General features: G+C 33.5%; 1 protein-coding gene across 2 annotated transcripts; it reads left to right on the top strand.

Annotated features, from left to right (window-relative positions):
* Positions 1-486: 486 nt before the first annotated feature.
* On the top strand, positions 487-24,957 carry LOC133186899 (protein PHTF1-like). Of its 2 annotated transcripts, none has more exons than XM_061322287.1 (16): positions 487-543; positions 10,184-10,493; positions 11,329-11,385; positions 12,671-12,740; positions 13,095-13,191; positions 13,392-13,506; positions 13,835-13,956; positions 15,017-15,959; positions 16,332-16,523; positions 18,071-18,116; positions 18,431-18,686; positions 19,247-19,343; positions 20,995-21,126; positions 21,689-21,775; positions 21,948-22,199; positions 24,390-24,957. In XM_061322287.1, the coding sequence occupies exons 2-16, from the start codon at positions 10,452-10,454 to the stop codon at positions 24,540-24,542; spliced, it is 2,661 nt and encodes an 886-aa protein (XP_061178271.1). In that variant the 5' UTR covers positions 487-543; positions 10,184-10,451; the 3' UTR covers positions 24,543-24,957. The 2 variants fall into 2 exon arrangements, with proteins under 2 accessions (XP_061178271.1, XP_061178270.1); XM_061322286.1 differs by having other exon boundaries at positions 16,332-16,544; positions 24,390-24,956.
* Positions 24,958-27,892: the final 2,935 nt, after the last annotated feature.

Genomic DNA, 27,892 nt, shown 5'->3' with positions numbered 1-27,892 from the left:
AATTTATTTAGAAATACACAATTCTATTTAAATTAGTCTTGCCAGTCAATGTACTCATATTCATGGACACTTCAACTTTACCACTGTTAACAACTATTCACAGGCCCGTAGGAAGCAATTTCAGTTTGGGGGGGGGGGGCACAGCCATACATCTTCAGTTGAGGGGGCACTATCAACCAAAATTAATTCCTTGATAAGCAAACAAGCAAAAAAAAAAAAAAAAAAAAAAAAAAAAAGTCATCAGACGTTTTTATTGAGGGGGCACAAGCATATAGTAGTTCTTTTTTTCTATAGTAATCTATATATCGGCAAAATTATTGGGGGGGGGCACGTCCCTCCCCCCCCCCCCCCGGTTCCTACGGCCATGATTCAAAATGTTGAAATGTCCGTTATGGGTTCATTGCATTTAGTGTTTCGCATCGGGATCGGAATGCAAGAATAAGTTTCGAAAATCTTCAGTGGAGGGAGGTGATAAGTGGAGTACAGCGAAGGGTTATCGACTAAAATCAATAATTTAGGAAGTGAAAAAAATGGCAGGTTAAGGTAAGGATTTCCTATAGGCCGTTCATCTGTGATAGAAATTCTGTTGAAAAGTCTAATTTTAATTGAGACAATAGCTCAGTCCACAAGATGTGTTGCTGAAGATATTTTTGATTACGCAAGTTCCGCACCATATGTGCCACTTGGTAATTGAAGGCATAATCGACATTGAGAATCTGTCAGACGTAATCTTCTTTTCTTGCGAGTAACAAAGGCCATATTGTTCTCTGATACTAAGTCACATAAGACACCAGTGTAACTGGATAAGAGTATCTTTTGAAAGACATTTACTGCATATTTCCCTAATTCATGGTTGGTAGTCCACATTTAGAAACTGGTACTGACATATTTGTTTGATCCTACTTAAACTTGTTAATTTATATGTTGTCTAAAAATGATAAATGTTTACGATGGTGAAACAGCCTTGGGAAAAATGAGAGGCATATTAGTAAAATTTACTGCTTTTATTATTTATTTATTTATTTATTATTTATTTTTTTTCTTTTTGGAAGAGAAAAAATTAGCTCAGCAGTTGTCATGAGAAGAAAAACTAATTGATTTTTGGCAAATGGATTTAGTGATGGGGACAGACCTTAAGCACCCTATCAAGTCTATGTAACAAAATTGAAATGTTTACAAAATTACAGATGCTGAATGGTCAATTGGTCATGATAAATTATTCAGCGAGTTTTATTGAAGTAAAGCTACAATTCTGATGAGAATGAATAATTAATTATTATTTAGAATCTGAACCTATTTGTTCACTTCCTTCACATTCATGATGTCCTATGGTTTGTTGGTTCTTCCTATTAAGTTCTGCTATATGGATCATCAAGGTCAGAGATCAAGGTCTGCCATAGATCTTTGATAGGAGGGCATATTTTACCTGACTCTAGCTGATGCAGTCCTTGTTACATGTAGCAGTCAGACTCTATAATCTTGTGTTTTAAGTATGATATTTATGGGGAATTTTTTTTTTTCTTAGGAAGAAATGACCCCCTTCAGCAAAGGGAGATAACAAAAATTGATAATTTGTTTTGTTTCCTGTGTAAAATTTCCTCTTCAACAATGATTGACTCCAGATTTTGCCTTGTATTGGAATTTAAGTTGCTTGAATTTCATAATAATATCTCAAATCTTCTATAAGAAAATTGTCATAATTAAAATTATTTACAATTTACTGAGTAAAGGGCATTTCTCACTTGATCTGGAAACCATTGGTTAGTAGTTCACATACCATTGTACACTAACATCATCATTTTAGTTTTATGTAATATTCAATCAAACAGTAGATAAATTCAACTTTAAAGCCATACCAGATGTGGATTTGCCACTTATATAAATAAATAAGGAATTCAAATAATAGTATTATGGAAAAATAACATCTGCCCCCAAGGGCCAAAATATTCGGAGTATAAATTTTTGAAATTTGACTTTCTAAAACAAAGACCTTGGTACACATGATGACGTGGTTGACAAATGACAGACATGTAGGCCTGAAAAAGTTCAGTTCATAACAGTGTTAATTTTTTTTACTGATGCCTATCTTTATTATTTTTTGTACAATAGTAAAAAGTCCTACATGTAAAAACCCTTGATGTGAAGTTGTTCTTTTTACTGCATCGAACTGGAAGCCTAGGAAATTTTTGAAGCGTTATTCAGTCACTGTGCAACTTTAAAGAGAATATCAACAGAAATAATATTCACAAAGGTTTGTGGAATATTTGATGATGTGTGTTCAATCAAATTAAAAAAAAAATGCTTAAAATGATGCAATTGAGATTTCAAGATCTGGCATGTCCCTGGCATTATATATGCACAGATTTGAACAGAAAAACTGTAGAAATGAAACTAAAATGCAATGTAACATCTCTTTCTGAACAAGGCAAACACTAAAGTAAATGCATTTTCCTTCTTATACTTATTCCCTCCCTGGAAAAATAAGAATTCTCAGAACCACAGATAGTATTTAATGATTTGATAGGTCGTGTAAATAGGGAATCAGATTTTGATTATACTTGAACTTCATAAAAAGTGCACAAAGGTCCTCAGTTCTATGGTATTTTGACAGTTCACATGCTAAATTTAAGTATAGTGGCTGCCCTATTTTGATTCAGTTTCATATATTTAGTGCCAGGGTATAACAAGTTCAGAAAATCATCTCTTGCAACTCAAACATTGAGACATCATACTATTTGGCAAACCATAGAAATTTCCTTCCACCTGTTTGCCTTGGTATAATCTGTTGGATGACAGTGATATCTGTATTGTGCATTGTTATGGGAACTTTTCAAATGTCTGGCTCATTTGTAGGCAATGCAGACCCTCCTCTTGGCATGAGACAGGGACTTGGGGAAGGAAATTTTTCAACATGTTCAAAATGATACAATGATGTTTATGTTGCAAAACATAACTTTCATTGAAAGTGAAGTCTGAAACCTAGCTGAAATACTTTTTATACCCCTGGATCGAAAGATCCCGGGGGTATATTGTTTTTGTTCTGTCTGTCTGTTTGTCTGTTTGTTTGTCTGTTTGTCCGTTTGTCTGTTTGTCTGTTTGTCTGTCTGTCTGTTGTCAACTTTAACCTTGCCCATAACTTTTGATTGGTTGGAGCTATGACTTTCATATTTCACATGTGTATTCCTTGTGACAAGACCTTTCTTTGGGTACCATCATATTTGACCTTTTGACCTTGACCTTGGAGTTTGACCCACTTTTGCAAAATTTTATGAGACTTTAACCTTGGCCATAACTTCTGAACAGTTGGAGCTTGGGGTTTCAAACTTCACATGTGTATTCTTTGTGACAAGGCCTTCTTTTGGATACCAACAACTTTGACCTTTTGACCTTGACCTTGGACTTTGACCTACTTTTGAAAAACTTTAAACTTGGCCATAACTTTTGAACAGTTGGTGCTTAGGGTTTCAAACTTCACATGTGTATTCCTTGTGTCAAGACCTTCCTCTGGATATCAATGACTTTGACCCTTTTGACCTTGATCTAGGAGTTTGACCTACTTTTGAAAAACTTTAACCTTGGCCATAACTTTTGAATGGTTGGAGCTAGGGCTTACTACTTCACATATGTAATCCTTGTGACAAGACCTTCCTTTGAATACCAACGACTATGACCTTTTGACCTTGACCTAGGAGTTTGACCTACTTTTGAAAAACTTTAACCTTGGCCATAACTTTTGAATGGTTGATGCTAGGGCTTTCATACTTCACATATGTAATCCTTGTGACAAGACTTTCCTTTGGATACCAACCACTTTGACCCTTTGACCTTGACCTAGGAGTTTGACCTACTTTTGAAAAACTTTAACCTTGGCCATAACTTTTGAATGGTTGGTGCTAGGGCTTTCATACTTCACATATGTAATCCTTGTGACAAGATCTTCCTTTGGATACCAACCACTTTGACCTTGACCTTGACGTTTGACTTTTATTTAAAAAACTTTAACCTTCACCATAACTTTTGAACAGTTGTATCTAGGTCTTTCAAATTTCACAGGTGTTTTCCTCGAGACAAGATCTTTCTTTGGGTATCAACATTTTTTATCTTTTGGCCTGGATTTTGACTTGCATTTGAGAAACTTTATTCTTCGACATAAACTGCCATACGGGGGCATCAGTGTTTCACAAACACATCTTGTTATTTATTGAAAACAATATCAACTAAGTTCTTATTGAATACAAATGATATCTAATGGTTTAATGTCTTTATTTTAAAGTGGTTACTCTTTGAAATCTGTACACTTAAGCTTGAATAAAACAAAAAATATTCTTGTAACTTGTATTTGATAGCCTCATAATTTTCAACTCCAAATTGAAAAGTAATAATTGTAAATTAATTACATCCTCTTACCCTAATTTTTATTTTTGAAAATCCTAAAAATTATTGTTAGTACAAATTAGTGTGGCCAAAAGTGAAATTGCTAGACATAATTGTATACTATGATACACATCATGATCCAAACAAGGAAAAAAATATTCCTCGATCTCCATGCTCTCTCTCCCAATGATTCATATGTTACTGTAACATAAAAAAAGAACTCTGATAGGCTAGATACTTGTATACAGGATGTATAAAAAAAATGTGGGGAACAATTGATGTCAGCTAGGAAGCTTAAACTCCTCTTTTTTTAAGTTCTTTTCACCTTTAATGTGAATGACTTAAACCAGTTGTTGGATTCTTTCCATTACTGTGTGTGTTTAAACTGTAAGTACATGTTTGAATTCATTTAAATGATTTAAAGTACATGTAATGTTAGAGATATCACTGTGAGTTATTTATTAGACACATTTTTATTTATTTTTTCCCTCCCTGTCCCTTTTTTAAAGGAAAAGATTATGCAAAATTTAGTCAGTGCTTAACTTTTCGTAAATAATGACAAAGCACTAATTTTCTTTCATATTTAATCAGTTAGTATCAGCTGATTTCAGATCTGATACAGATGTGCCTGGATCATAAATAATCTGTTAATCATGTTAATCGGACATTTAAAATTGGTAACCTTTGTCAGAACTTGGCCTTACAAAGAGTTAAACTGAATCAGCAGATTTATGATAAATATCTGTTTTATGAGATATTACTAAACATTTTAGAACCTTTTATTGCACATATATAAAAACATCTAAGGATTTTATCACATGATGAAATGTGAAAATATTAAATAACAGGTTAACATGGTTAACTTTAATATTCTCCAGTATTATATGAAACATTTATCTAGTAAGAGAAATTGGCTATTTAAAAAAGAAGTATTGGCACTGGTTTTACGGAGCTGTGGTATTATATTTGGTCAATGTGAAAGCAGTAAGGCAGTTAAATTTTCACAATTAAATGTCTCACGCAAATACATGAGAAATGAAATGCAGTCACCATGGTCACTGTGAAAATTAAGCACAGAAACCTCATACATGTTGTAGATAAGATGTAATCATGCAATGTTTTCATATTTTTTTTTTTTTTTTGAATCTGACATATGAATATTATGAAGTCACTTTTTGAACAACTTGATCTTTTCTCCTTATATGGAGAAGTGATGACAAACAATTCCAGTCATGATGTAGTTCTTTGCATAACCTTCCCTGAGCAAGGGATACTTCAAATCCCCGTCTGGTACATTGCATTTTTTCTCCTTTCCTGTTACATTTGGTGCTGTGCCATGCCCTGGAAGTGACAGGTGAAAGACCTGTCAGGGAAGAGCCTGGGTTGGTGTCTTGGGGGGCGAAGACCCTAAGAAGGGAGAAATGTGATGTACAGATGGTGGCCAGATAGTTCAGCTAGTAGAGCACCTGACTGAAGATTCAGGGGGCCCTGGGGTTCAAATCGCGGTTTGGTCCATCACATTTTTCTCCTCCCTGAATGAGTTACACTTGTCACAGACAGAAAATTAGATACATGGATTGGTGCATAGTTTGGATGAAGAAAATATCAAGTTCATAAAATATTAAGAATATTGTAGATTTTCTTTGAACACCTTGATGTTCAAAATGTTTGCAAATTCCTATTATTAGTTAATTTTTTTTAATTACTTAATTGGACATTATTGAGAATATTTTTTAAGAAAATTAAATTTTATTTATAGTGGGTTATTTTATTCCTGTTTGTACATATTTCAACATAAATTTTGTATTTATTTTCATGAATTTTGAAAGTAAGAAAAGTTTGTTTGCAGCAAGTGACCTTAAGATAGGGAGGTTGAACATTTTTCTTTCATTTCTCCTCAGATTATATTAGTTAATATGGAAGCCATGGGTATGAATGCTTTTTTCAGGGATTTAAACTTGTACAAATTTGTATGAATTTGGAGGATAGCATTACATTTTACTGATATTTGACACCATATGCATAGCATGCATACCTCACTCCGTTCTTCATACAATCATGAATAATAGTCGGAGAAATTACAGAGTTATCTTGTATAGCCAAAATCATGATCATGGGATTTTCTCAGAAAATCAGAATTGGTTGTCGGTAAAATGTTTATCATGTTTATAAATAGCTTAAAAAGACATATAATTGGGTGAATGGTCCTACTCCTTATCACAATAATAATAATAATATGTTTGTATATTCACCAATCAATGGCCATCAGGGGGCATTTACACTCATATCAGTAAGACCACATTTAAATTTCATAATATTATAAAATATTAATTATTTCTACAATGGAGGTAAAAATGTAAGATATTGTACAATAGGCAAGGTAGTGACATGCATAGACACTTTCTGTGGGTATTTGATTTTCTTGGAAATAATGAAAAAACAGGAACAAATATAGATTGTTTGCATTCTTTAAACTTTTGGCTCGTGTGTGAACGTTGTGCACATTTATACCTTATTGCTTTCAAATCATCAAAGAAATCAATGGAAACATGTTTTGGCTGTGTGGAAGAGAGGATTGGAATTTTTTAACTGCATGCGGCCACATGATTAGGAATTACTCAAGAATAATAATAATTGTTCATAAACGAAATTCATGAACTTAATTCTTTGTATAAATAATTCATGATGGTCTAGTTAACTTATAACTGGACTTCATGATTCTGATGATGTCATGAATTTTTTGATATTTCATGAAATTAATTTTCCTTCTGAGTAACATAAATTTATGTAACATGAATTTCAGTAACGCATTATGATTTCTGAAAAAAAAAGTTGAACACAATCAAAGAAATTCATGTTTTGAAACATATTCAGAGCTCATTTAATATTGTGCAATAATTTAATTCTGATTGTAACAAGCCATTTGATTGGATAAAAAATTTACTTTGTATCGTATAAATTGGGTTACCTAGGTCACAATGACTTGCGTCAAAAACAAATCGATCCGCCTGATGTTACATTTAAATTTTGCACAATTTGAAGTCATTTTTTAAGGGCAATCATATTTTTCTTACACTAAATGGATGAAAATTAAATTATAAGGAATGAACTTAATAGCTTCCCAATTTATATGTTATAAAGTGGGTTGGAACAGTTTACACTTTTTTATAAACTGCTTCGCAGTCTATAAAGCGTAAACTGCCCCAACCCACTTTATACCATATAAATTGGGTAGCTATTAACATGATTAAATCATTCCTTAATTATTGGGAAGTTTGGCAAGTGCCAGTAGACAACGTTGTTCTCAGGTATGTGCCACACTGACTGTTGATTATATTTTATAAAATGTCCTAAATTGTAATTTTATGTAGTGTTTATTGAAAAAGAAGACTGTAGTTTCTCAAAATATGATTATTATTATTATTATAGAATAATTTTTAAATTTCTTTTTTATCATAAGAATTAATGTTTATATTGTTCTACAGAATTTAATCATGCTGACTGACTTACTGAATTTTATTTCAAAAAAGAAAGACAACTCTTTATTTTAATCATTATGTATTGTTCATTTCTTCATGAACTAACCCATTGAGTAGCCTTATTATAATCAGTTTATAATTTTATTCTTGAACATACATGTTCATTATGAACCAGTGAAATATGATAAAATAGATATCATTTATGGTCATTTCAAGAATATTCATGAATTTTTTTTTTAATGGCATTCAGTATTTGGCATTAAAATAGTTAACCAGAACATGCGATATGTTGTGTCACCCAAAAAGGAATTTGACAGTGGTCTCCTGATTTTCTATTGCTGTTTATTAATTATGATATTGGTACTTATATTAATTATCTTGTTCATTGATCCTCAATTAAGTACCGGTAATTTATCTGTCCTTTCTCCTGTCAGAGTGTGCTATACTAAATTAGACTACATGTTGTTTTGATATCATTGGTTTATGTGTGGGTGACTTTCTAGTTATAGTGCAGATTTAAGTGACAGGTGCCCCTAAAAAGTATCAGTTTTATTTCACTCTTCATCCCTCAGGTTGTGTTTTCATCTGAACTGCACACCAAAATGTTCTGAATTTCACAATTTAAGAGGTTGGAAATATTTGAAACAATGACATCACTCTATTACTTTTCATCTTTTGGCTTTATTTACAATACACATGAGAGATACTAACTATATTAAAGTGAAGCAATTAAACTGGGCTTTGATGTATCATGAGAATTGTGCCATATCTGCAAAATGCCCTGGATTTTATTTTTCACATCAGGGGGTTTCTTTAATTTTCTTCTGATGTAGAGAAAGGACACTAAAGTCAATCATTTTCAAAGCAGAACTAAAAGTCCTTGCAATGAATTGTTCAACATTAATTCTCTTTTTTTCTTCATTTGGGAGAATTTCTCATAAAGCACCTATAAACATATTAAATGAATATATAAGGAAATCTGATTTCATGGAACAATTTCATTGCTAATTCATTTGAAATTTTGTGCTCTTTTAGGGGTAATGATGTTCCATGGGAATTATGAAACTTATACAGGAGATGTATCATGAAAAAGGTTTCAGGAAAATGATAATGTTTTCTACTTTAAAGAGAACTGAGAGATAAATGATAACATGAGAGTTGTATTCTAGGTAGGGTTAGGGATCATTTACTGAAACATTTCTGTGTCCTCTATTTTGATGAATAGAGGATATAATTCTATTACTGGTAATTTAAAAATACCCATTAAATGTCTGGAAAAAAAAATAGAGAAACCTCAAATTTCAGTTGGTTTAATTTCTTAAATGATTTAATCTTTAAAATTTGTTTCTAGCAACATCTACTCATTGTCTAGGGGCCAGTGATAACATCCACAGGAATATGGTACTTGTTCTATAATGTCTTATAACTCATGGGAAAATATTTAATTGAAACAGGGTCAAGTTGATACATTTAATTTTCAAATCAAGGACACACTTTATGTATTGATCAAGATACCAATTGTCACAATGCTGAAATGATTTCCTAGTTCATGCAGCCTTAGAGGAAATTAATGCTGTAATGACATTTTAATTACTCCACTGACAAATTGGAGAAATTCTCTGCTTTCAAAATAGTGTTTTGAAATGATTTTTAGCAAATGTTTGACAATCATGCATACATGTACTATTAAGAATCACCCATTACATTCGTAAACTTAATTAGTAATGTGTTCCGAGTACATTTTGGAATACAATTGTACTTGAAATTTTATGTTAAAAATTGGCTGGTGTTGAAATTTGACACAGTTTAAAATACACATGTACTATTTAACCATATAGGAATGTGACTCTTTAGTACATTTTATTTTATTTTGTCCATACATTTGTGACATGACAAAAAAGTGCTGCACTCAGCAGTTATTTTGATTATAAGATGTTTAATTAGGAATGAGAAGTTAAATGTTGCTAATTAAAAGATAAATGAGCTTTTGAGTGCTTTATCTGCCATATAAAGGTAGTGACTTCATATAAGGGGCCAAAAATAGCTGACAGCTACACACGATTTATGTCAAACCACTGTCTCTGGTTTTTAAAAAATCTTTTTTTAGAAATTGCAAGGAATGATTTTCTACATATATATGCATTTCATCTCCCTCCACCGTATTTCAACAACTCTGAATTTTAGAGCTTTTTGGTTATACTGATTAAAAAAATAGAAGGCTTTAATGTGAATTCTGTGTGTGAATGTACACTGAATGACACCTCAGTGGGGATTTTAAATTCAGTGCTTATTATGACAGTTTGTTGTCAGCTTTCATTTTCCTATTTTAGATAACTCCTGGAGTTTCTCTCTGCCAGTGTGACTTAATTTCTCCGGAGAGTGGCATTGTGTTTCCAGTTTCAGAAGCTGACACCAGAGTAAGCAGTGGTGAATAGTACGGCAAAATCTAGGAGTGACAAACAGAATCTTATCAATTTGAAAGAAGAAAATCCTGGAGGTAATCTGTAAAGGAAAACCGGCTTACATTGGATAAACTGAATCATCTTTAAGAGGTGTGTCCTGGCTCAAACAACATTACCAGCAGGAGGTCAACAAGGAATGGATAGAGTCCATGATACTGTAGCCTGGTATCAGAAACAGGTCAGAGCTAGGGTATTATGAATATCATTATGGTCAATACAGAACAGAACAGAACATTTATTTTCTAATTTAGAGCCCATAACAGACAAGTATGAAATTATTACAATAATAAAGAAAAGATATACCAATGGATAGTATAACAATTTGTAAATGACATTGCTCAGTTCAACAATAATATTGTACTATTTCAGTTAAAGGGAATACTATATATAAAAGTGTATGGCTACTACAACATGTTATCATTTATGAATTTGCCCACAGAATTAAGAGTTTCTTTGTCTTCAGTATTGAGTAACCAAAAAAGTTTTTTTTCTGACTTGTATGAATACAAGTCAGAGGGCATTATGAATATTATTATGGTCAATACAGGTCAAAGGGCATTATGAATATTATTATAGTCAATACAGGTCAGAGGGCATTATGAATATTATTATTTTCAATACAGGTCAGAGGGCATTTTGAACATGTTGAAAATAATTATGGTCAATACAGGTCAGAGGGCATTATGAATATTATTATGGTCAATACAAGTCAGAGGGCATTTTGAAAATAATTATGATCAATACAAGTCAGAGGGCATTATGAATATTATTATAATGGTCAACAGGTCAGAGGGCATTACAAATGTTATTATGGTCAATACAAGTCAGAGGGCATTATTAATCTTATTATAAATGTCTGTACAGGTCACTAATCTGTGAGTTCGAGTTCATTTTTAAATTATGAAAATATGATTTCATGGAATATAATAATTTATTGAAATGAAAACAATTTGATAATTACCTATCTTGAACATTATTTTTGTATTACATACTTAAATTTTTGTTTGTTTTAGATTGGATCATACGACAAACAACTTTGGGAGCAGTCGGTGGAGTCAAGAGTCTTACAGGTAAAAAATGTTGTCAGATTCATGACGATTTACTTGAATCAATAAACAATAGTAAATTCAACTGCACACAAATTCTCATACACTTGGAACATGTGTACATGTACCGTGATCAATTTTTTTGAACATACTGCATTTTCATATTGCTACAGATTGTGTGTCATTTTTAGCTCACCTGAGCTGAAAGCTCAAGTGAGCTTTTCTGATCACCCGTTGTCCGTCGTCCGTCCGTCTGTCCATCCGTCTGTCCGTCCGTCTGTAAACTTTTCATATTTTCGACTTCTTCTCAAGAAACACTAGGCCAATTTTAACCAAACTTGGTACAAAGCAACCTTGGATGAAGGGGAGTTTAAATTGTTAAAATGAAGGGCCAAGTCCCCTTCAAAGGGGAGATAATCAAGAAAATACAAAAATTGGGTGGGGTCATTAAAAAATCTTCTTCTCAAGAACCACTGGGCCAGAAAAGCTGAAACTTATCTGGAAGCATCCTAAGGTAGTGTAGATTCTAAATTGTTCAAATCATGACCCCCGGGGGTAGGGCGGGGCCACAATAGGGAATCCAAGTTTTACATTGAAATATGTAGTAAAAATCTTTAAAAAATCTTCTTCTCAAGAACCACTGGGCCAGAAAAGCTGAAACTTACTTGGAAGCATGCTGGGGAAGTGTAGATTCTAAATTGTTCAAATCATTTTCCCCGGGGGTAGGGCGGGGCCACAATAGGGAATCCAAGTTTTACATTGAAATATATAGGAAAAATCTTTAAAAATCTTCTTCTCAAGAACCACTGGGCCTGAAGAGCTGAAACTTATGTGGAAGCATGCTGGGGAAGTGTAGATTCTAAATTGTTCAAATCATGACCCCCGGGGTAGGGCGGGGCCACAATAGGGAATCCAAGTTTTACATTGAAATATATAGGAAAAATCTTTAAAAATCTTCTTCTCAAGAACCACTGGACCTGAAAAGCTGAAACTTATGTGGAAGCATGCTGGGGAAGTGTAGATTCTAAATTGTTCAAATCATGACCGCTGGGGATGGGCGGGGCAACAGCCACAATAAGTACTACGGGGGGGGGGGGGGGGGGGGGAGAAATCAGGCGAAAAACAGCAAGGCCAAAGTTACTCAGGTGAGCGCTGTGGCCCATGGGCCTCTTGTTAAATTAAACATCTTTCCCAAAAATGTATGAAGCCTTTTTTAAAAAAGCATGTTTTTCTCTTTTTTTTTCTTGATGGAAAAACAGATCATTTTTAATTTGTTATTATGGTAACATGCCGTGTATATTTGTTGTAGGGGATACAGTCTGCCCCAAGAAGGAATGTGAAGATAAAGACAGAGTTAATTGATGTAGATTTAGTCAGAGGTCAGTTCAATAACATAAGAGGGCCGGTTTGTCCTTTAGTTTTATTCACTTCCAATCTGGGTGTTAAGTTTATGAATCAAATGAAATTTAGGTAACTTGTTGATCGAAGATGAGTTTAAATGTCAGATAACAATAGTGGAAAATACATTTGAAAAAATAGCATTAATTCACTTGAAAAGTTTACCCTGCTTTTTTTCCCCTTTCAATATATATGTGTTTGGTAAGCAAGCATCTAAAATATACCCTGATCAGAAAATGTTCCTGTGGGAGAATTAATCCCATAAAGACTGCTCTAATTCATGCTATACTGAGATTTATTTTTACTATGATCTGCATAACCTTTAATTTTAACAGGCTCAACTTTTTCCAAAGCAAAACCACAAGTATCATGGACTTACATAGCTCACAAGGCAGTCTGCAGGGTTGTGTTTTATCCCCTTTGTTATCGATGGTAAAATTGTTGGCTTTTTTTGTTGAATTCATTATAATGTGATTATCTTATTTCATTTTTATGGACTTAGATTTTTTTAAAATTTCATAATGCTTAAAATTGGTACTGCATATTTTTATTTACTGACATTTTACATCTATAGGGAAAATGAAAAGAAGACAGACATTTCAATACTGTATTATTTTTGCTTGTATTATTAGGTGGCGCCAGCAGGTGACATTCAAGTTCTGGCTCTTCCTCCTAATGTTATACATCCTCCAGGTCTTCACCATTATCATCTTCATCCGCAATGTCGGTGACAGTGTCACTAAAGACGTAAGTAGACAAAACTTCATCTGTGATGTTGGTGACAGTGTCACTAAAGATGTAGGTAGACAGAACTTCAATAAAAATTCAGAGGGAAGCAAAGAGAATTCCTCCTGTAAAATATCTATGCAAGTAAAAATAGAATTTCTGGTGTAAAAAGTGAAGTGGGAGGAAAACAAAGAATTCCAGGTGTAAAAAGTGCAGTGGGAGGAAAACAAAGAATTCCAGGTGTAAAAACTGGAGTGGGAAGAGAGTAGAATTTCTGGTGTATATGCCTTTATTTTTAATGACTCCTTATCCAGTTTGATCTGTGTTCACCCTGTTTTTTCCTACACAGGAACTGAGCCTGACTCTGGTTGTGATCCCCACCATCCTGATGCTGCTTCTAGGGGTGGTTCATTCTCATACAGTCGCCTCCCACATGTCACACAGACCACCTCATAGAGAGGGCAAAAACAGGTAAATATTGCCTTCCACATGTGAGACTGCCCCTTAGAGAGGGCAAAAACAGGTAAATATTGCCTTCCACATGTAGCTCAGACCACCTTATAGAGAGGGCAAAAACAAGTAAATATTGCCTTCCACATGTAGCACAGACCACCTCATGGAGAGGGCAAAAACAGGTAAATATTGCCTTCCACATGTGAAACTACCCCATAGAGAGGGCAAAAACAGGTAAATATTGCCTTCCGCATGTCACACAGACCACCTCATGGAGAGGGCAAAAACAGGTAAATATTGCCTTCCACATGTGAGACTGCCCCATAGAGAGGACAAAAACAGGTAAATATTGCCTTCCACAAGTAGGCACCTCACAGACACCTAGCACAGAGCACCTCATAGAGAGGGCAAAAACAGAAATATTGCCTCTCACATGTGAGACTGCCCCATAGAGAGGGCAAAAACAGGTAAATTTTGCCTGTCATATGTAGCACAGACCACCTCATAGAGAAGGCAAAAACAGGTAAATATTGCCTTCCACATGTGAGACTGCCCCAAAGAGAGGGCAGAACAGGTAAATATTGCCTCCCACAGTCACATAGACCAGCTCATAGACAGGGTAAAAACAGGTAAAGTAAATATTGCCCCGTATCACACTTTTCACCCCACAGAGAGGGCAAAAAACAGTTAAATATACGTCATGTTAGTTCCACTTGGCAGGCAGAGAGTGCTAAACAGGTAGATATCTAACCCCTACCCCCATATCACACAGACCACTTCACAGAAAGGGCAAAACCCAAAGTTTTGCTTGTAAGTAGGAAAATGATAAAAAATTTCTTGGATGTGCTTATGAAACTACAATGTACAGAAATAATTGCCCATAAAAGACTAGCATGATGCATCTGCAAAAGTAATCCTTTGTAATGTATTTACTGGGTATTTTTTGCAAAATGAATTAAAAAAAAAACGATCAAGCAATTATTTAAAACACATCAGTGTACATAAAGCTTTAGAAAACAATTATATTTTTTAAAATTCATTAATTCTTCTTATTTTATTTAACTTTATTTTATTGTAGAGATGGAAAAAGAAGCAGAAGAAACACTTTCAGAAGTAACTCCAATCCAGTGAGTGGAGTCAGTGCTTCAGACCAGACAGGTCAAAGGTCAACTGAACCTAGCAAGGAGAGCATACTGATTGCTAATGGACGGGTGAAGGTTGAGGACTCGTCCTCGTCCACGAGTGACAAAAAGTCGGTCAGTTGGAGCAATTGCGATAGGAAGTCCCAATCTAGTCAGAAAAAAGTGTCCACTAAATCTAGTCAGGAGAGCGACTCGGAGAGCGAGAGAAGAGGAAGAAGTGTCGAAGAGCTGCAATCTAAGGGAGATAATTCCTCAACGAGTCAGCAATCCCAAAAACAAGAAGATAGTGCCATAAAGGGGATTCACACAAGTGCTAGTGCACTAGAAATACTGTCTGCAGATAGTGTGGCAATGGAGAGACTGGAAAATGATATTAACTTCCATCTGGAAGCACCTGTTGTCAGTGATGGGCAGATATATATCCTAAACCAGGATGGAGTCATAGACTACAGAGTGACAGATCATAATCCAGATATCAACAAGGAGAGTGTAACTCAGATAGAGGGGGGTCAAACAGAGGGGGGTAGTATAGAGGACAAGAAGGATGCCCAATTAATGGAGATCTCCAGTTCCATTGACATTCATCCAGACATGAGTGAAGCAGACGAGACTCAAACAAAGATGTCTAGTCTAGAGCTACCATCACCTAAATACACCAAGGATCTGAAAAAGGAATCCGAGTCTGACTCAGAGAGGGCGGAGTCTGATTCAGAGATTCGGACCTTCCAGGGACTGAGGCGAAGAAAGACCCGAGTGGATGATAGCTCAGAATCGGGGGCATCTTACTGTCGGCCACGACGACTGACAAAAGACAACAAAATGAGCCGGAAGGAAAGGGAGCTTACTCCAACAAGTCTGGAACGAGACGATGGAAACAAGGTAAGGAAGATTTATATAGCAGGTGGAGGAACTATTAAGATCTTTGCAACATCATTTTTTATCAGCAAATCATCAAAATTACTTAATCCAAGGTTTTGATTCATATGTAGAGCAGGTCGTTTTTTTTTTTTTTGCAAGTCAAAGTTGACCTCTTGTTGTTTGCTTTGATGTTCTTGTACCTTGTATTGAGAAATATGTAAATTCCTAGTCTGCATTATGTAAAACAGAATTTTGTTTACTTAGGGTACAGTGAGATCTGAGGAATGGGAAGACAAAGTTGACTTCTTGTTTGCTTTGATGTTCACACAAAGTATTTGAGATGTATAATTATTTTTAGCTTGCATTACTTTATACAGAACTTTGTTGTTTTAGGGTACGGTGAGTTCTGAAGAATGGGAAGACCGTGTCCAATCAGACGTCACTACCTCTACGTATTCCACGAGTTCCTCAGACAGCGAGCTCAGTGAGAATGAGATGCGAGCCGAGTTCTCAGAGGGTTATGAGAACACAAATTCTGGAGCAATTCCTCCTGATGGTTTGGAGAGAAAGAACAGCAGTCAACATGTAATCAATCTACTACAGCCTGTATGTACCGCTCTCTGTCGTATCTTTGTTTACATATCAGTAGCTTCCCCGTCTGTCAAGAGGGTGTTATGTCAGTTCACATTCACATTATGTTTATAATCATTTATTTACCTCTGGTGATAAATTGTAGAATTTTTCAAAAGTATAGAATTTTTTCTCATCATTCAAAAGAAATATGTGCTGAATATTTTTAGTTTTAAAATACATATATTTGATATGCACCCTAAATAAATAAAAAAAAGTGTATGTTAAGTATGGTATGGGTCCTCAGCTAAACTGATCAAGATATTATACTACGGATATCTTTCCTTGCGAGAGTTTAAATCAAATCAGGTTGTAGAATGATGGTTTTATAGACAGGGGAGCTATTGGTATGTTCTGTTGTTTGCTATCTGTATAATGGAGAAGTGAACACACTAGGCATATGGCTCTGGTTATGCCATGCATGTGTCTGGCGACATCTACTGTCGTTTTCTTAGTACTAAGGGGAGATAATTCATGTAACAGACTAATAATGACAGATTTTATCTAAAGGTTGGGCAGTTACTGTAGATAGTAGAAAAAGTTCACTATTACAGTGTTTATAAAAATCTGTTAATATATTTCCATTGACAATAATAACTGCAATGATTTCACAGTTACCTTTAGTCAAAAATGTGTGTATAAAAAAAAACGTAATGGGTGCAAGTGTTTTTTTTTATTGTAAAGATTTACTGTAGTGTAAATGTAAGATTGATAAATGCCAGTGCAAAAAATGATCTACTTTGCAAAGTTCTAGCTCTTTTTTGCTAATATAGATTTTTTATTCATGACAATAATTCAAGTAGACTGTGAATAATTTTTACACAAGATTGACATGGATCACGTGCATATTTTGATTTATTTGTAATAAAGGGTTTCTTTGGATAAATCTGTAAACTATGTACTCATATTTCAACCTCTCTTAATTATGTTAATCATGTGTAGATTATGCATGGTCAGTACAGATTTTTCTCTGTACATTCTGTTCATGGACATTTTGGAGAATCTCTAATCTACATTTGGCTATTATTTCTCCATTTGAATGCCTTCAAGTTTGGCAAGTTTGAAAAATTAATATTTTTTTAAATGTTTTACTCTAGAAATTTTAGCTTTATTAATCCTTGAGGTGATAGCACTGTATTCTTATCTGCCTCTCTCTACTGAACAACTTTAATTACTACCAGTCAATCTTGGCTGTATAAAATAATTTACCATAATTGTATAATATCATTTTTGCATGAAAAACTCTTGCATAACACAGAAAATGATATAAAGTATGAAGGTTGAAAGTGTTGTAATTACATAAGTATATTTTGAAATACAATCAATTTTGTAACAACATTTTGTAATGTTATTCACAGTATGTACATGGTGTATAATGATAATATGTTTAAACAGAAGAGAAAATACAAGTATGATTTCTAATCAAATAATACCATTGATTTGCATATAAGATCATTTAATGTGAATTCCAGTATTTCATTGATATTATTTTAATTTTTCAGCCCACCAGCTGTTCTGGGCTAGGACACCATACACCTCCAGATAAAGGTCAGTATTCCTGTACATGTAGAATATAATGTCAATATTGAGAGTATACTTAAAGGTTGGTATCCATGTACATGCAGAGTGTATTGTAAATTGTGAGAGTACTTTCATCCATAGTTTTATCAATCTAACATGTAATTTCTTGCTGAATTTTTATTTCACTGTGACAAACTTTTGCATTAAAAAAATGGTTTACAGTTGTCTTTAAAGTTTCCAAGAATAGATTGGCTTTGAAATCACAAAGATCTAGGTGATGGTTTTTAACTCTCTCCAGCGACATTGCTGATACCCAATATTGTAATATTTTTGTTTTTTAGTGAGTTGTCTCATCTGGGAGGGAAGTGAGGCTAAAAAGGTAGAACTGACTGGGATAGACATTGGCTGGACAATTATTGAGAAAGTAGACAACATCCCCGAGAGTTCCGACTATATCCTGATTGGACTGGTGTTCTCTCTGATCATTGGTTGTGTCCCGATCGTATTTAAGATTTACCACACTAAGGACATCTATAACCTCCTGAATCTACAGGCCTTTGTTAATCTTCTCTGGAGTCTCAATGCGGAATCATGGAGGTGGGGCATAAAGTACTTGAAGTTTCACCAAACATTTAATCATGAGAAAAAAAATACTTAAAAAGAATTATTTTATCTTCAGAGTTTAACAAAGTTGTATGATTTTACCATACTTGTAGAAAACATGTAGATTTTGGTAAGAAAAGTTTAACTACCTTCTTTTTCTTAATTGTTATATTGGGTATACAGTAAAACATGGATATAGCAAACATGCTTATAATGAATCCATGTTTACAATGAAGTGATCCCCCCCCCCCCCCCCCCCTCTCTAAATTGTATTGTAATCTTGACAGATATAATGAATTATGTTTATAACGAATCAAAATTGTTCATCCCTGGCACTTCCCTATAACCATGTTTTACTGTACATGAATGCAAGCTGCTTCCAAAAGTACATAGATGTTAATTTCTTGCAATGAACACATTCTTACTTGTAATCACATTGCTGTTATGTGTATATATTTATATTTATTAATAAATATGTTTTCAGATTTTACATGGTTTATATATTCACACCATATTATGTGTATACATTTTATATACATGTATTATGCTTTCAGATTTAATATGGTTTTGGCAAATGGAATTCTGCAGAGATTCTGTCTGAGTTGTGTTTTCTTCTTTCTGTTGTCTGTAGCGGACCGAACATTCAAACAAGTAAGTTCATTTAATGATGAAGGACCTAATTCATTTCTGCAATATATTTTTTATTCAAATTTTAATATGAGGTAAAGTGACTTTTGTTGAGTTAAAATCAATAAAAAATCATATGGTTATCGATGTAGATTTTTAATGGGGAGTGTTTCAAAAGTTGGCGATGGAAATTGATAATTACTATAGGAAGTAATGGGAAATTGTCAGTGTAGGGTATAAGAGTGATCATTGAAAAAAATTCTGCAATAGAATTTTTATTCATATTAAAGGACAATGTTCACAAGACAATTTACCAGCAAATTATGCCAAAAAATAAATGGGTCATTGGCTTAGATTTTTTAGGGGGGGGCATGTCAAACTCAGGTGTAGGGCACATTTTGGGGGAATTTTTAATGAAAATACCTTGGCCAAATAAATTATTTATTTATAAAATCAACAAATGAATATAAATCAAAATATTTACAATATTTTTCAGTTTGAATATCTTTAAAAGAATGAAAAATGTATATTTTCTATCTTTTGCAATACATAATTAAGTCAGTTTGATTCAAGGCATATGCGCGGTTTTCTGCGCAGTGGCGTGAAATTTTGAATTAGGTCCGTCGTCCTTAAGTCAGATTGTTAAAGTACAGACAGGTCAAATTGTAAATGCAGACAGGTCAAATTGTAATACATACAGGTCAGATTGTAAGTACAGACACACATATAGGTCAGACAGGTCAGATTGTAAGTACAAAGAGGTCAAAATGTCAGAACACACATGTCAAGTAGTTAGAACACACAGGTCAAATTGTTTGTACAGAGGTCAAAGTTGAACAAAGAGGTCATCATTTCAGGTAACCAATAATAAGTCTGTATGTTCAGGTTAGGATTGATATATATCTAGTAGTGTTGTCAACGAGTACCCAGTTAATCGTCGAATGATGCGAGTATCGATTAGTAAAACTGCTATTCGATTATTTGGATATAAAGTCATTTTACAGTGTAAATAAGAAAAAAAATTATTCTGTTTATAAATGTATACTAACGTCCCAATTTTATTAACCGTTAGTCTCAGTTTCTCACTGTACAAATAAGATCAAATTAGTTTTCACAGCTTAATAAGAAGCCTTGATTGCTAAGGGCAATTTTTGAAGATCTATAAGTACATAATTACCTCATTAATTATACCTATAAAGTATAAAACAAGATGGCACTCAAAACATGAAAATCATTGAGATATTTTCAAAAAAAAGATTTTAAATCTGTGAAGTGTGAATATGTGAAATGGAATAATATACAGTGTAATTAAAAACACACAAACAGGCAGCTATAATGGGGTATTCTCTGGAACAAAATGAAACTGCCCTTGTTCGTGTGACATTCGAGAACAAATTCATCTATTCTAGTAAGTCTAAAGAAGAAAATAAACATTTTTTTTCTCTCTTTTACATGTATTTATTTTGTTTGATTAGAATCTGCCAACTTTCTTGTAATCAAAGCACAAAAACTCTATGTGTGCATGGGAGGTTGAACATGTAGTGGGGAGGGGGTTAATTTTAATCAGACTTAAACATTTTAAATGATATGGAAATATGAAGGACATACATGTAGCATTTTCAAAGTAAGAAATATCAATATGCATAAACAAATATCATTGTGTTTCCATTTTCAGAGATTACTTTATGCCAAACATTTCTGCTACTTAACTTCCTCCAGAAGGGCACGTAAATTTGATATGCCACATTTTCGCCTGAACAAAGTCAGAAACATCAAAACCTGGCTTTCACTCAGATCCTACTTAAAGGTGAGCACATTTAACTCAGGAGTTGTTAGATACATGTTCCATCCATTGCTAATGTCAAATTACTATACATGTACTTATTTTACTGTTCAAACTTTTGTGGAAACATACAGAGGCAGTTTGATGCATTCATGAATTATGTTATCTAAATCTCTATGTATTGTACATATATCTGTGTAATTTGGCAGTATTTGTAGGATTGCACCAAGGAGGCACCACAATGTCAAATCCTCTAAAATTTGTACACATACAGTATGTGACCAAGGAAAATATTCTCATTTTGTGTTTTCTTTCCTTTGAAATACAGTTGAACTTCGATATCTGGAACACTTGATATCTTGAATACTATTGATATGTCAAAGTTGTTTGGAAGTCTGCAAACACTTATTCTTTAAGTATTTTACCCCTGATATCTCAAATCCTGGGATATTTCAAAGTTTTTCTCAGTCCCATCAAGTTTGAGATAACGAGGTTTGACTGTTAGTAAATCCTTCATTATACTGATATCACAGCATTGGTGTTTATGTATTATAATATCATTATATGTACATAAAATATGTTGTAGAAACGAGGCCCCCAGAGGTCAGTGGATGTTATCGTATCCTCCTCCTTCACCACAACCATTATCATCCTCACTCTTATGTGTGTACAGGTAGGTACCAGTCACTATATCTCATATCACAAAATTATACAATATTACTGGCAATAAAGGGCAAACGGAGCCTGGTTATCTTCCAACCCAAAAATGAATGAGTTTCATATTTATGGTTCATTATGATTTTATGTGATGTATATTTTTTATTTTATGATATTCTATTTTTTAGCTTCTGAAGGACACAGAGACTTTCCTTGACTTCCTGTGTAACTGGGAACTCCTCATCTGGTGCATGGCCCTCGGCATCTACTTGATGAGATTCATGACCCTCGGGCTGAAGATCAACAAAAAATACCGCAACCTCTCCGTACTGATCACGGAGCAGATTAACCTGTATCTACAGATGGAACAGAAACCTCACAAGAAAGAGGAACTCATGGTGGCCAACAATGTCCTCAAACTGGCCGAGGATTTACTTAAGGTCGGTATCTTTTTATAGCACACAGATGTCTGACTGATGATAAAAAGGGCCATTCCAGTGGAAAACATCTGAGGGTGGAAATCCAATTAATTTTTTTTTTTGTGGAAGGTTGCTAATCTTTTTAATAGGAAATACATGGTGGTGACTTTTTGGATGGGGAATTCGTTCATTAATTAAATGGTTGAGGAAGGGGGGAGGGGGGACTACTAAGTTTTTATTAGTTCACCTGAGCCGAAGGCTCAAGTGAGCTTTTCTGATCACATTTTGTCTGTAGTCCGTCTGTCTGTCCGTCCGTCCGTCTGTAAACTTTTCACATTTTCGACTTCTTCTCAAGAACCACTGGGCCAATTTCAACCAAACTTGCCACAAAGTATCCTTGGGTGAAGGGGATTCAAGTTTGTTCAAATGAAGGGCCATGCCCTCTTTCAAGGGGAGATAATAAGGAATTAGTGAAAAATTAATAGCATCTTTTAAAAATTTTCTTCTCAAGAACCACAAAGCCAGGGAAGATGAAACTCATGTGGAAGCATCCTCAGGTAGTGTAGATTCAAGTTTGTTCAAATTATGACCCCCGGGGGTAGGGCGGGGCCACAGTGAAGGATCAAAGTTTTACATAGAAATATGAAGGAAAAATCTTTAAAAATCTTCTTCTCAATAACAACAAAGCCCTAATTGGTCATATTTATATGAAAGCATCCTCAGGTAGTGTAGATTCAAGTTTGTTCAAATCCTGACCCCAAAGGGGTAGGGCGGGCCACAATGGAGGAGCAAAGTTTTACATAGAAATATATAGGAAAAATCTTTAAAAATCTTTTTGTCAGGAACAGCAAAGCCCTGATTGATCATATTTATGTGTAAGTATCCTCAGGTAGTGTAGATTCAAGTTTGTTCTAATCATGACCCTCTGGGGTAGGGGGGGGGGGGCACAATGGAGGATTAAAGTCTGAAATAGAAATATGTAGGAAGATATCTTCTGAAGAAGGACTGCAAAGTCATGATTAGTCATTTTGATATGGAAGCATCCTCAGGTAGTGTAGATTCAAGTTTGTTAAAATGATGACCCAAGGGGATAGGGATGGGCCATAATGGGGGATCGAAAATTTTACATAGGAACATATAGGAAAATATCTTCTTCTCAAGAACTGAAAAACAAGTATAGTCATTTTGATATGGAAGAATCCTCAGGTAGTGTAAATTCAATTTTGTTCAAATGATGACCTCCGGGGGTAGGGTGGGGCCCAGTAGGGGGATCAAAAGTTTTACATAAGCACATATAGAAAAAAATTTCTTCTCAAGAACAGAAAAGCTATGTTCAGTCATATTGCAGATATGGAAGCATCCTCAGGTAGTGTAGATTCAAGTTTGTTCAAATGATGACCCCTGGGATAGAGAGGAGCCACAATGGGGGATCAAATTTTTGCAAAGGAATATATGGGAAAATTTTTAAAAAATCTTCTCAAGTACAACAAAGCCATTTGTTATATTGACATGGAAGCATCATCAGGTAGTTTAAAATTCAAGCCCCCCCCCCCCCCCCAATCTTTTTAATACTGAACTGATTTGTGCTTTTGCCTTGCCAATGTGCTCAGGTGAGCGATGTGGCCCATGGGCCTCTTGTTAAATATTTGCCAATCTTTAAAGGAATACATGGACAACCAAGATGTCATTGGTAGCATTTAGGAGCTTACTTACCCTTTCAGATATAAAAGTTTATCAATGAAAGGAAAAGGTTGTTTCATTAACTTGAAAAATGATTTCTTTTTTAACTCAGATATTGTAGAGGAAAATCTATTTTATTCAGTGATTCATAGATGAAGACTTAGTATACAGATTTATATCTTCTTGATGGTAGGAGGGATGACAAAAACTTCAAATGTCTTGGTAGTGTGTTTCTCGGGTTTTTTGGTAAGGAGTAGGGTTTAAAAAACACCTCCTTTAGATAATTTTTACTGGAATAACACTGGGCAGGTAGAAAGTACCAAAGAATTTACAAATGAAAAGTGTAGTGAAAAAGAGAAGTGTACTGAATCTTTGGTATTTAATCTAATAGCTATCTTCGTATGGATGAAAGAACAAAATTGAATTGTTAAATACATGCACGTTAAAAAGATAAATCTTATTCATTTTCACATTGTTGATAAGAAGTGTGACTTTATTGCATATAAATTTATTTTCCTATGTTTGTGACAGGAGTTGGAGAGCCCCTTTAAGATTTCGGGAGTCTCAGCCAATCCTGTCCTCTATAACATCGTCAAAGTCGTCGTCCTCTCTGCCTTCTCAGCAGTCCTCACAGAAATCTGTGGATTCAAACTCAAGCTTTATAAAATCAAACTAAAGGGGTAAGCATGTCATCTCCTACCCAGGGAACTCTTGATGAAGGACCACAGTGTCCCAGCATTAATGGCTGATTGGTGGATTTTCATTCATCTGACCAAGGTTAAAGGTCAAAATCCAGTACTAGAGATCACAGGTCAAGAACAGAGGTGTATTTTAGTGTAATGTTTTACTTACAAAGGGAATGAAGCAGAATGTTGTTATTTGTGGAGTAATCAACTCAACCATAAATAGTGACTGTTGGGATTTTTTGTTTTTAAGGTGACATTAGAAGTCATTGATTTTAATTTTACACCTTTGTAGATTTTTTAAACATGCTTTACATATAGTATAGTATTTATTTAGTTGAAAATGATCATTTTTAAAAAAAATAATCAGATAAGAAATTGGATTAGTCTGTGTAATTGACACAGTTTTATTCAATTAACAAATTCAAATACATGTACATGACTGTAAATATGGACTTACAATGTATATATATTTATCATCTTTTACTATGTATACTTTCAAACTTTTAAATGTGTATTTATTATCTGTTGTTAATTACATATGATTACTGTTGTGTAAATATTTCCCAAAATTGATTATAAATCATCTGGCCAGTTTTCATTGCAATAATTTTTTTCTTTGCCATATTGTTTATTCGAATATTTGCATTTCTTGCCCCGTTATTTGTGGGATAGTCCAACTTTTCTACATCAATTAACCATCACTCATGTCAAATTATACAAGGTTGTTATCTCATCAGTTATCCTATTTTTGTACATATATAGCATCCGAGTCATTTTTACAAAGTAAGCCCATGATGTTTGTCACCTTTATGCCATATTTACTGTATATTGAAAAGTGGATAGTAGAAAATGAAATTGACTTATATGTCACAATGCCATGGTGAATTTTGTACTTACTATTTTTATTAAGAAGAAATCTTCATCCATTATTAAATTTGCCAAAGATTGAGATATTGTAAGTAAAAATAAATTATAAACATTAGTATATCATCTAAATGTTCACTGTGAATAAAATCTTCATTGTAGTGAATCTTACCAGACAAAAATTAAGCTCACTGAATTTTTACATTTTATGGATTTGTGAATTAAAAGAATTATCTTTATATATTGGAGCTTGATTCTTTGTATACATGTAAACTAAAGTCTGTGTATCCTTTGTATGATTTACACTTTGGTGAAATTACTATTTGTTTAGGATTTAACTGATTCTTTTTCTCTACTTGATGTTATAATATTATTTGACCGTACATATGATGAGAATTAAAGATCCTACTCTCTGTTAATATATAAGTATTTTCTATTGATAGACCTTTATATATGTTACATTATCACTTAGTGATATGAATCTCTGTTTGATTGTCAGGATTATCTTTATTTAACAGACCCAATTCCATGTTTATTACAACCCCTTTTTAAGAAGAATATAAAGTATTTTTTCACTCCTTCACAGTTTGATTTTTATAATCTTACTGGATAGATTTTTTTTCTTTTGATGTTACAATAATAAAATTCTTGATTTTATTTTATGTTCATTGGCTCCTATTGAAAATATTTACCTTAAATGTTAAAAAACAGATCGAGTTTCTATGCGTTATGTTAAAAGATATTTTAATGTATTTCAAAAAATTCATCTCTGTAAGTTGCATGTATATGAATAAGAGATTGCGACAATATTTCAGATAGCAAGTAATATTTTTAAAGAAAAAATGTGTGTAAATTTGTTGGATTTATCAGTACTACTGTATGAGATTGTCTGCTACATAGAGCTGGTGACCCATTAAGTGATATACATGTATTTTACTCTCTGACATAAATTTATCAATTCAATTAATTAAATTTATCCAATCAAACTATACACTTACAGAAAACTCATTTATATTTTATATATGTTTTGCAAGTATCATGGATATGTTATGCATGCACAAAAGGCAGACACAGAAATTTATTTTACACAGTAACTTCTACCATATCTTTTATACAATACCAATATACATGTATCCTACCATTTAGGTGCATCTTTTATACAATACCAATATACATGTATCCTACCATTTAGGTGCAGTATCAATATGTGGACATTTATGAAAAAGTGAGAGCATTATTTTGATTACATATGTTTCAGGTATTACTTATATGGTAATCTTAAGTAAATTCTTAATACTGTATTCAGGTAAGTTTTTGTCTCCACTTTATTTTTGCCATTTTGCCCCCTTAGGGAAATTCAAAAGGGGGTGTATCATTAAATCCAAACAAAGTTATATCTTTAGTCAAATTAATTTTATGTGGTCAAAATAAAAAAAAAAAAAGAATATGGGGTGAAAATAACCCGTATACAGAATACATCATACAGAAGAAACATTATTTTGAAAACAGAATGCAAATAATTCAAAAGAGGATTTCAAGTCACGTTCACTGTTGTAGGATTTGGGTCATCTTCGAACCTACTTGTTTATGGACTGTAATCTGTGTGTTACAATATCAATACAAATATATAGATTGATTTTAAAAATTGTTGTGGGAAGGTCCAGAATATATATATATATATATATATATATATATATATATATATAAGACACCAGCTTACTTAATAAGTATTGAATTCTGGTAAACTTAGGACAACACACCACATATTATTTTCTCTCTTTTCTTTATACATGTATGAATCGATTTTTCTCAGTGACATTTAAAATGGTCACAGATGTGTTTATTTTGTGCATGTTTTTGTTTTAGCATAATGTTTTATGTATCATTTCTCCATGTGTTTCGTAACAATAATTACTATATCACACATTAGCTGTATTTAATGTTTATTTTTGTAGAATATTGATCTAGTTTTATAGATGCAGACTTAATAAGGTTTTGTGTTGCATTTAAAAGTATTTGAATCATCTTTTTCTGAAACATACAGAGTTATCTCCACATAACTTTCACCTTTGTTGGTTATTTGACTGTGAGTCAGTTATTTGTCAGTGAATCAGCTATTTGTCAGTCAGTTAGTGTTTTGTTAGTTATGTGATGCCTACAAATTATGTAATTTCTGTTTTCACTTTACCATGTTTACTGTGCCATAAGTCACAGGGCTTTGTTAAGATATTAAGTAAACAGCATCCTAGAATATATATATATATATATATATATATATATATATATATATATATATATATATATATATATATATATATATATATATATATATATCCTAGAATATATATACCTATGTGATTTATGGCACATTGAGTACCAAAAATAATCATTGAGTGCATTTTAACACCTACATGACTTAAAAGAATTTTTCTTATATTGTATTTTCTTCAATCCTTTTACACTTTAATTACATTTATGTTTTTT

Source organism: Saccostrea echinata, unplaced genomic scaffold, assembly GCF_033153115.1.
Source record: "Saccostrea echinata isolate AGI-Se365-2 ecotype Australia unplaced genomic scaffold, CSIRO_AGI_Sech_v1 ptg000014l, whole genome shotgun sequence".
Classification (NCBI taxonomy): domain Eukaryota; kingdom Metazoa; phylum Mollusca; class Bivalvia; order Ostreida; family Ostreidae; genus Saccostrea; species Saccostrea echinata.
This window is presented reverse-complemented; position numbering and strand designations above follow the sequence as displayed.

Excerpts from the sequence above, each read along its gene's own strand:
- LOC133186899 (XM_061322286.1), top strand. The coding sequence starts at position 10,452 with ATGGATAGAGTCCATGATACTGTAGCCTGGTATCAGAAACAG. Across the intron at positions 12,741-13,094 it reads TGATGTAGATTTAGTCAGAG|GCTCAACTTTTTCCAAAGCA; the intron begins GTCAGTTCAATA and ends TAATTTTAACAG. Across the intron at positions 21,127-21,688 it reads CACTCAGATCCTACTTAAAG|AAACGAGGCCCCCAGAGGTC; the intron begins GTGAGCACATTT and ends AATATGTTGTAG.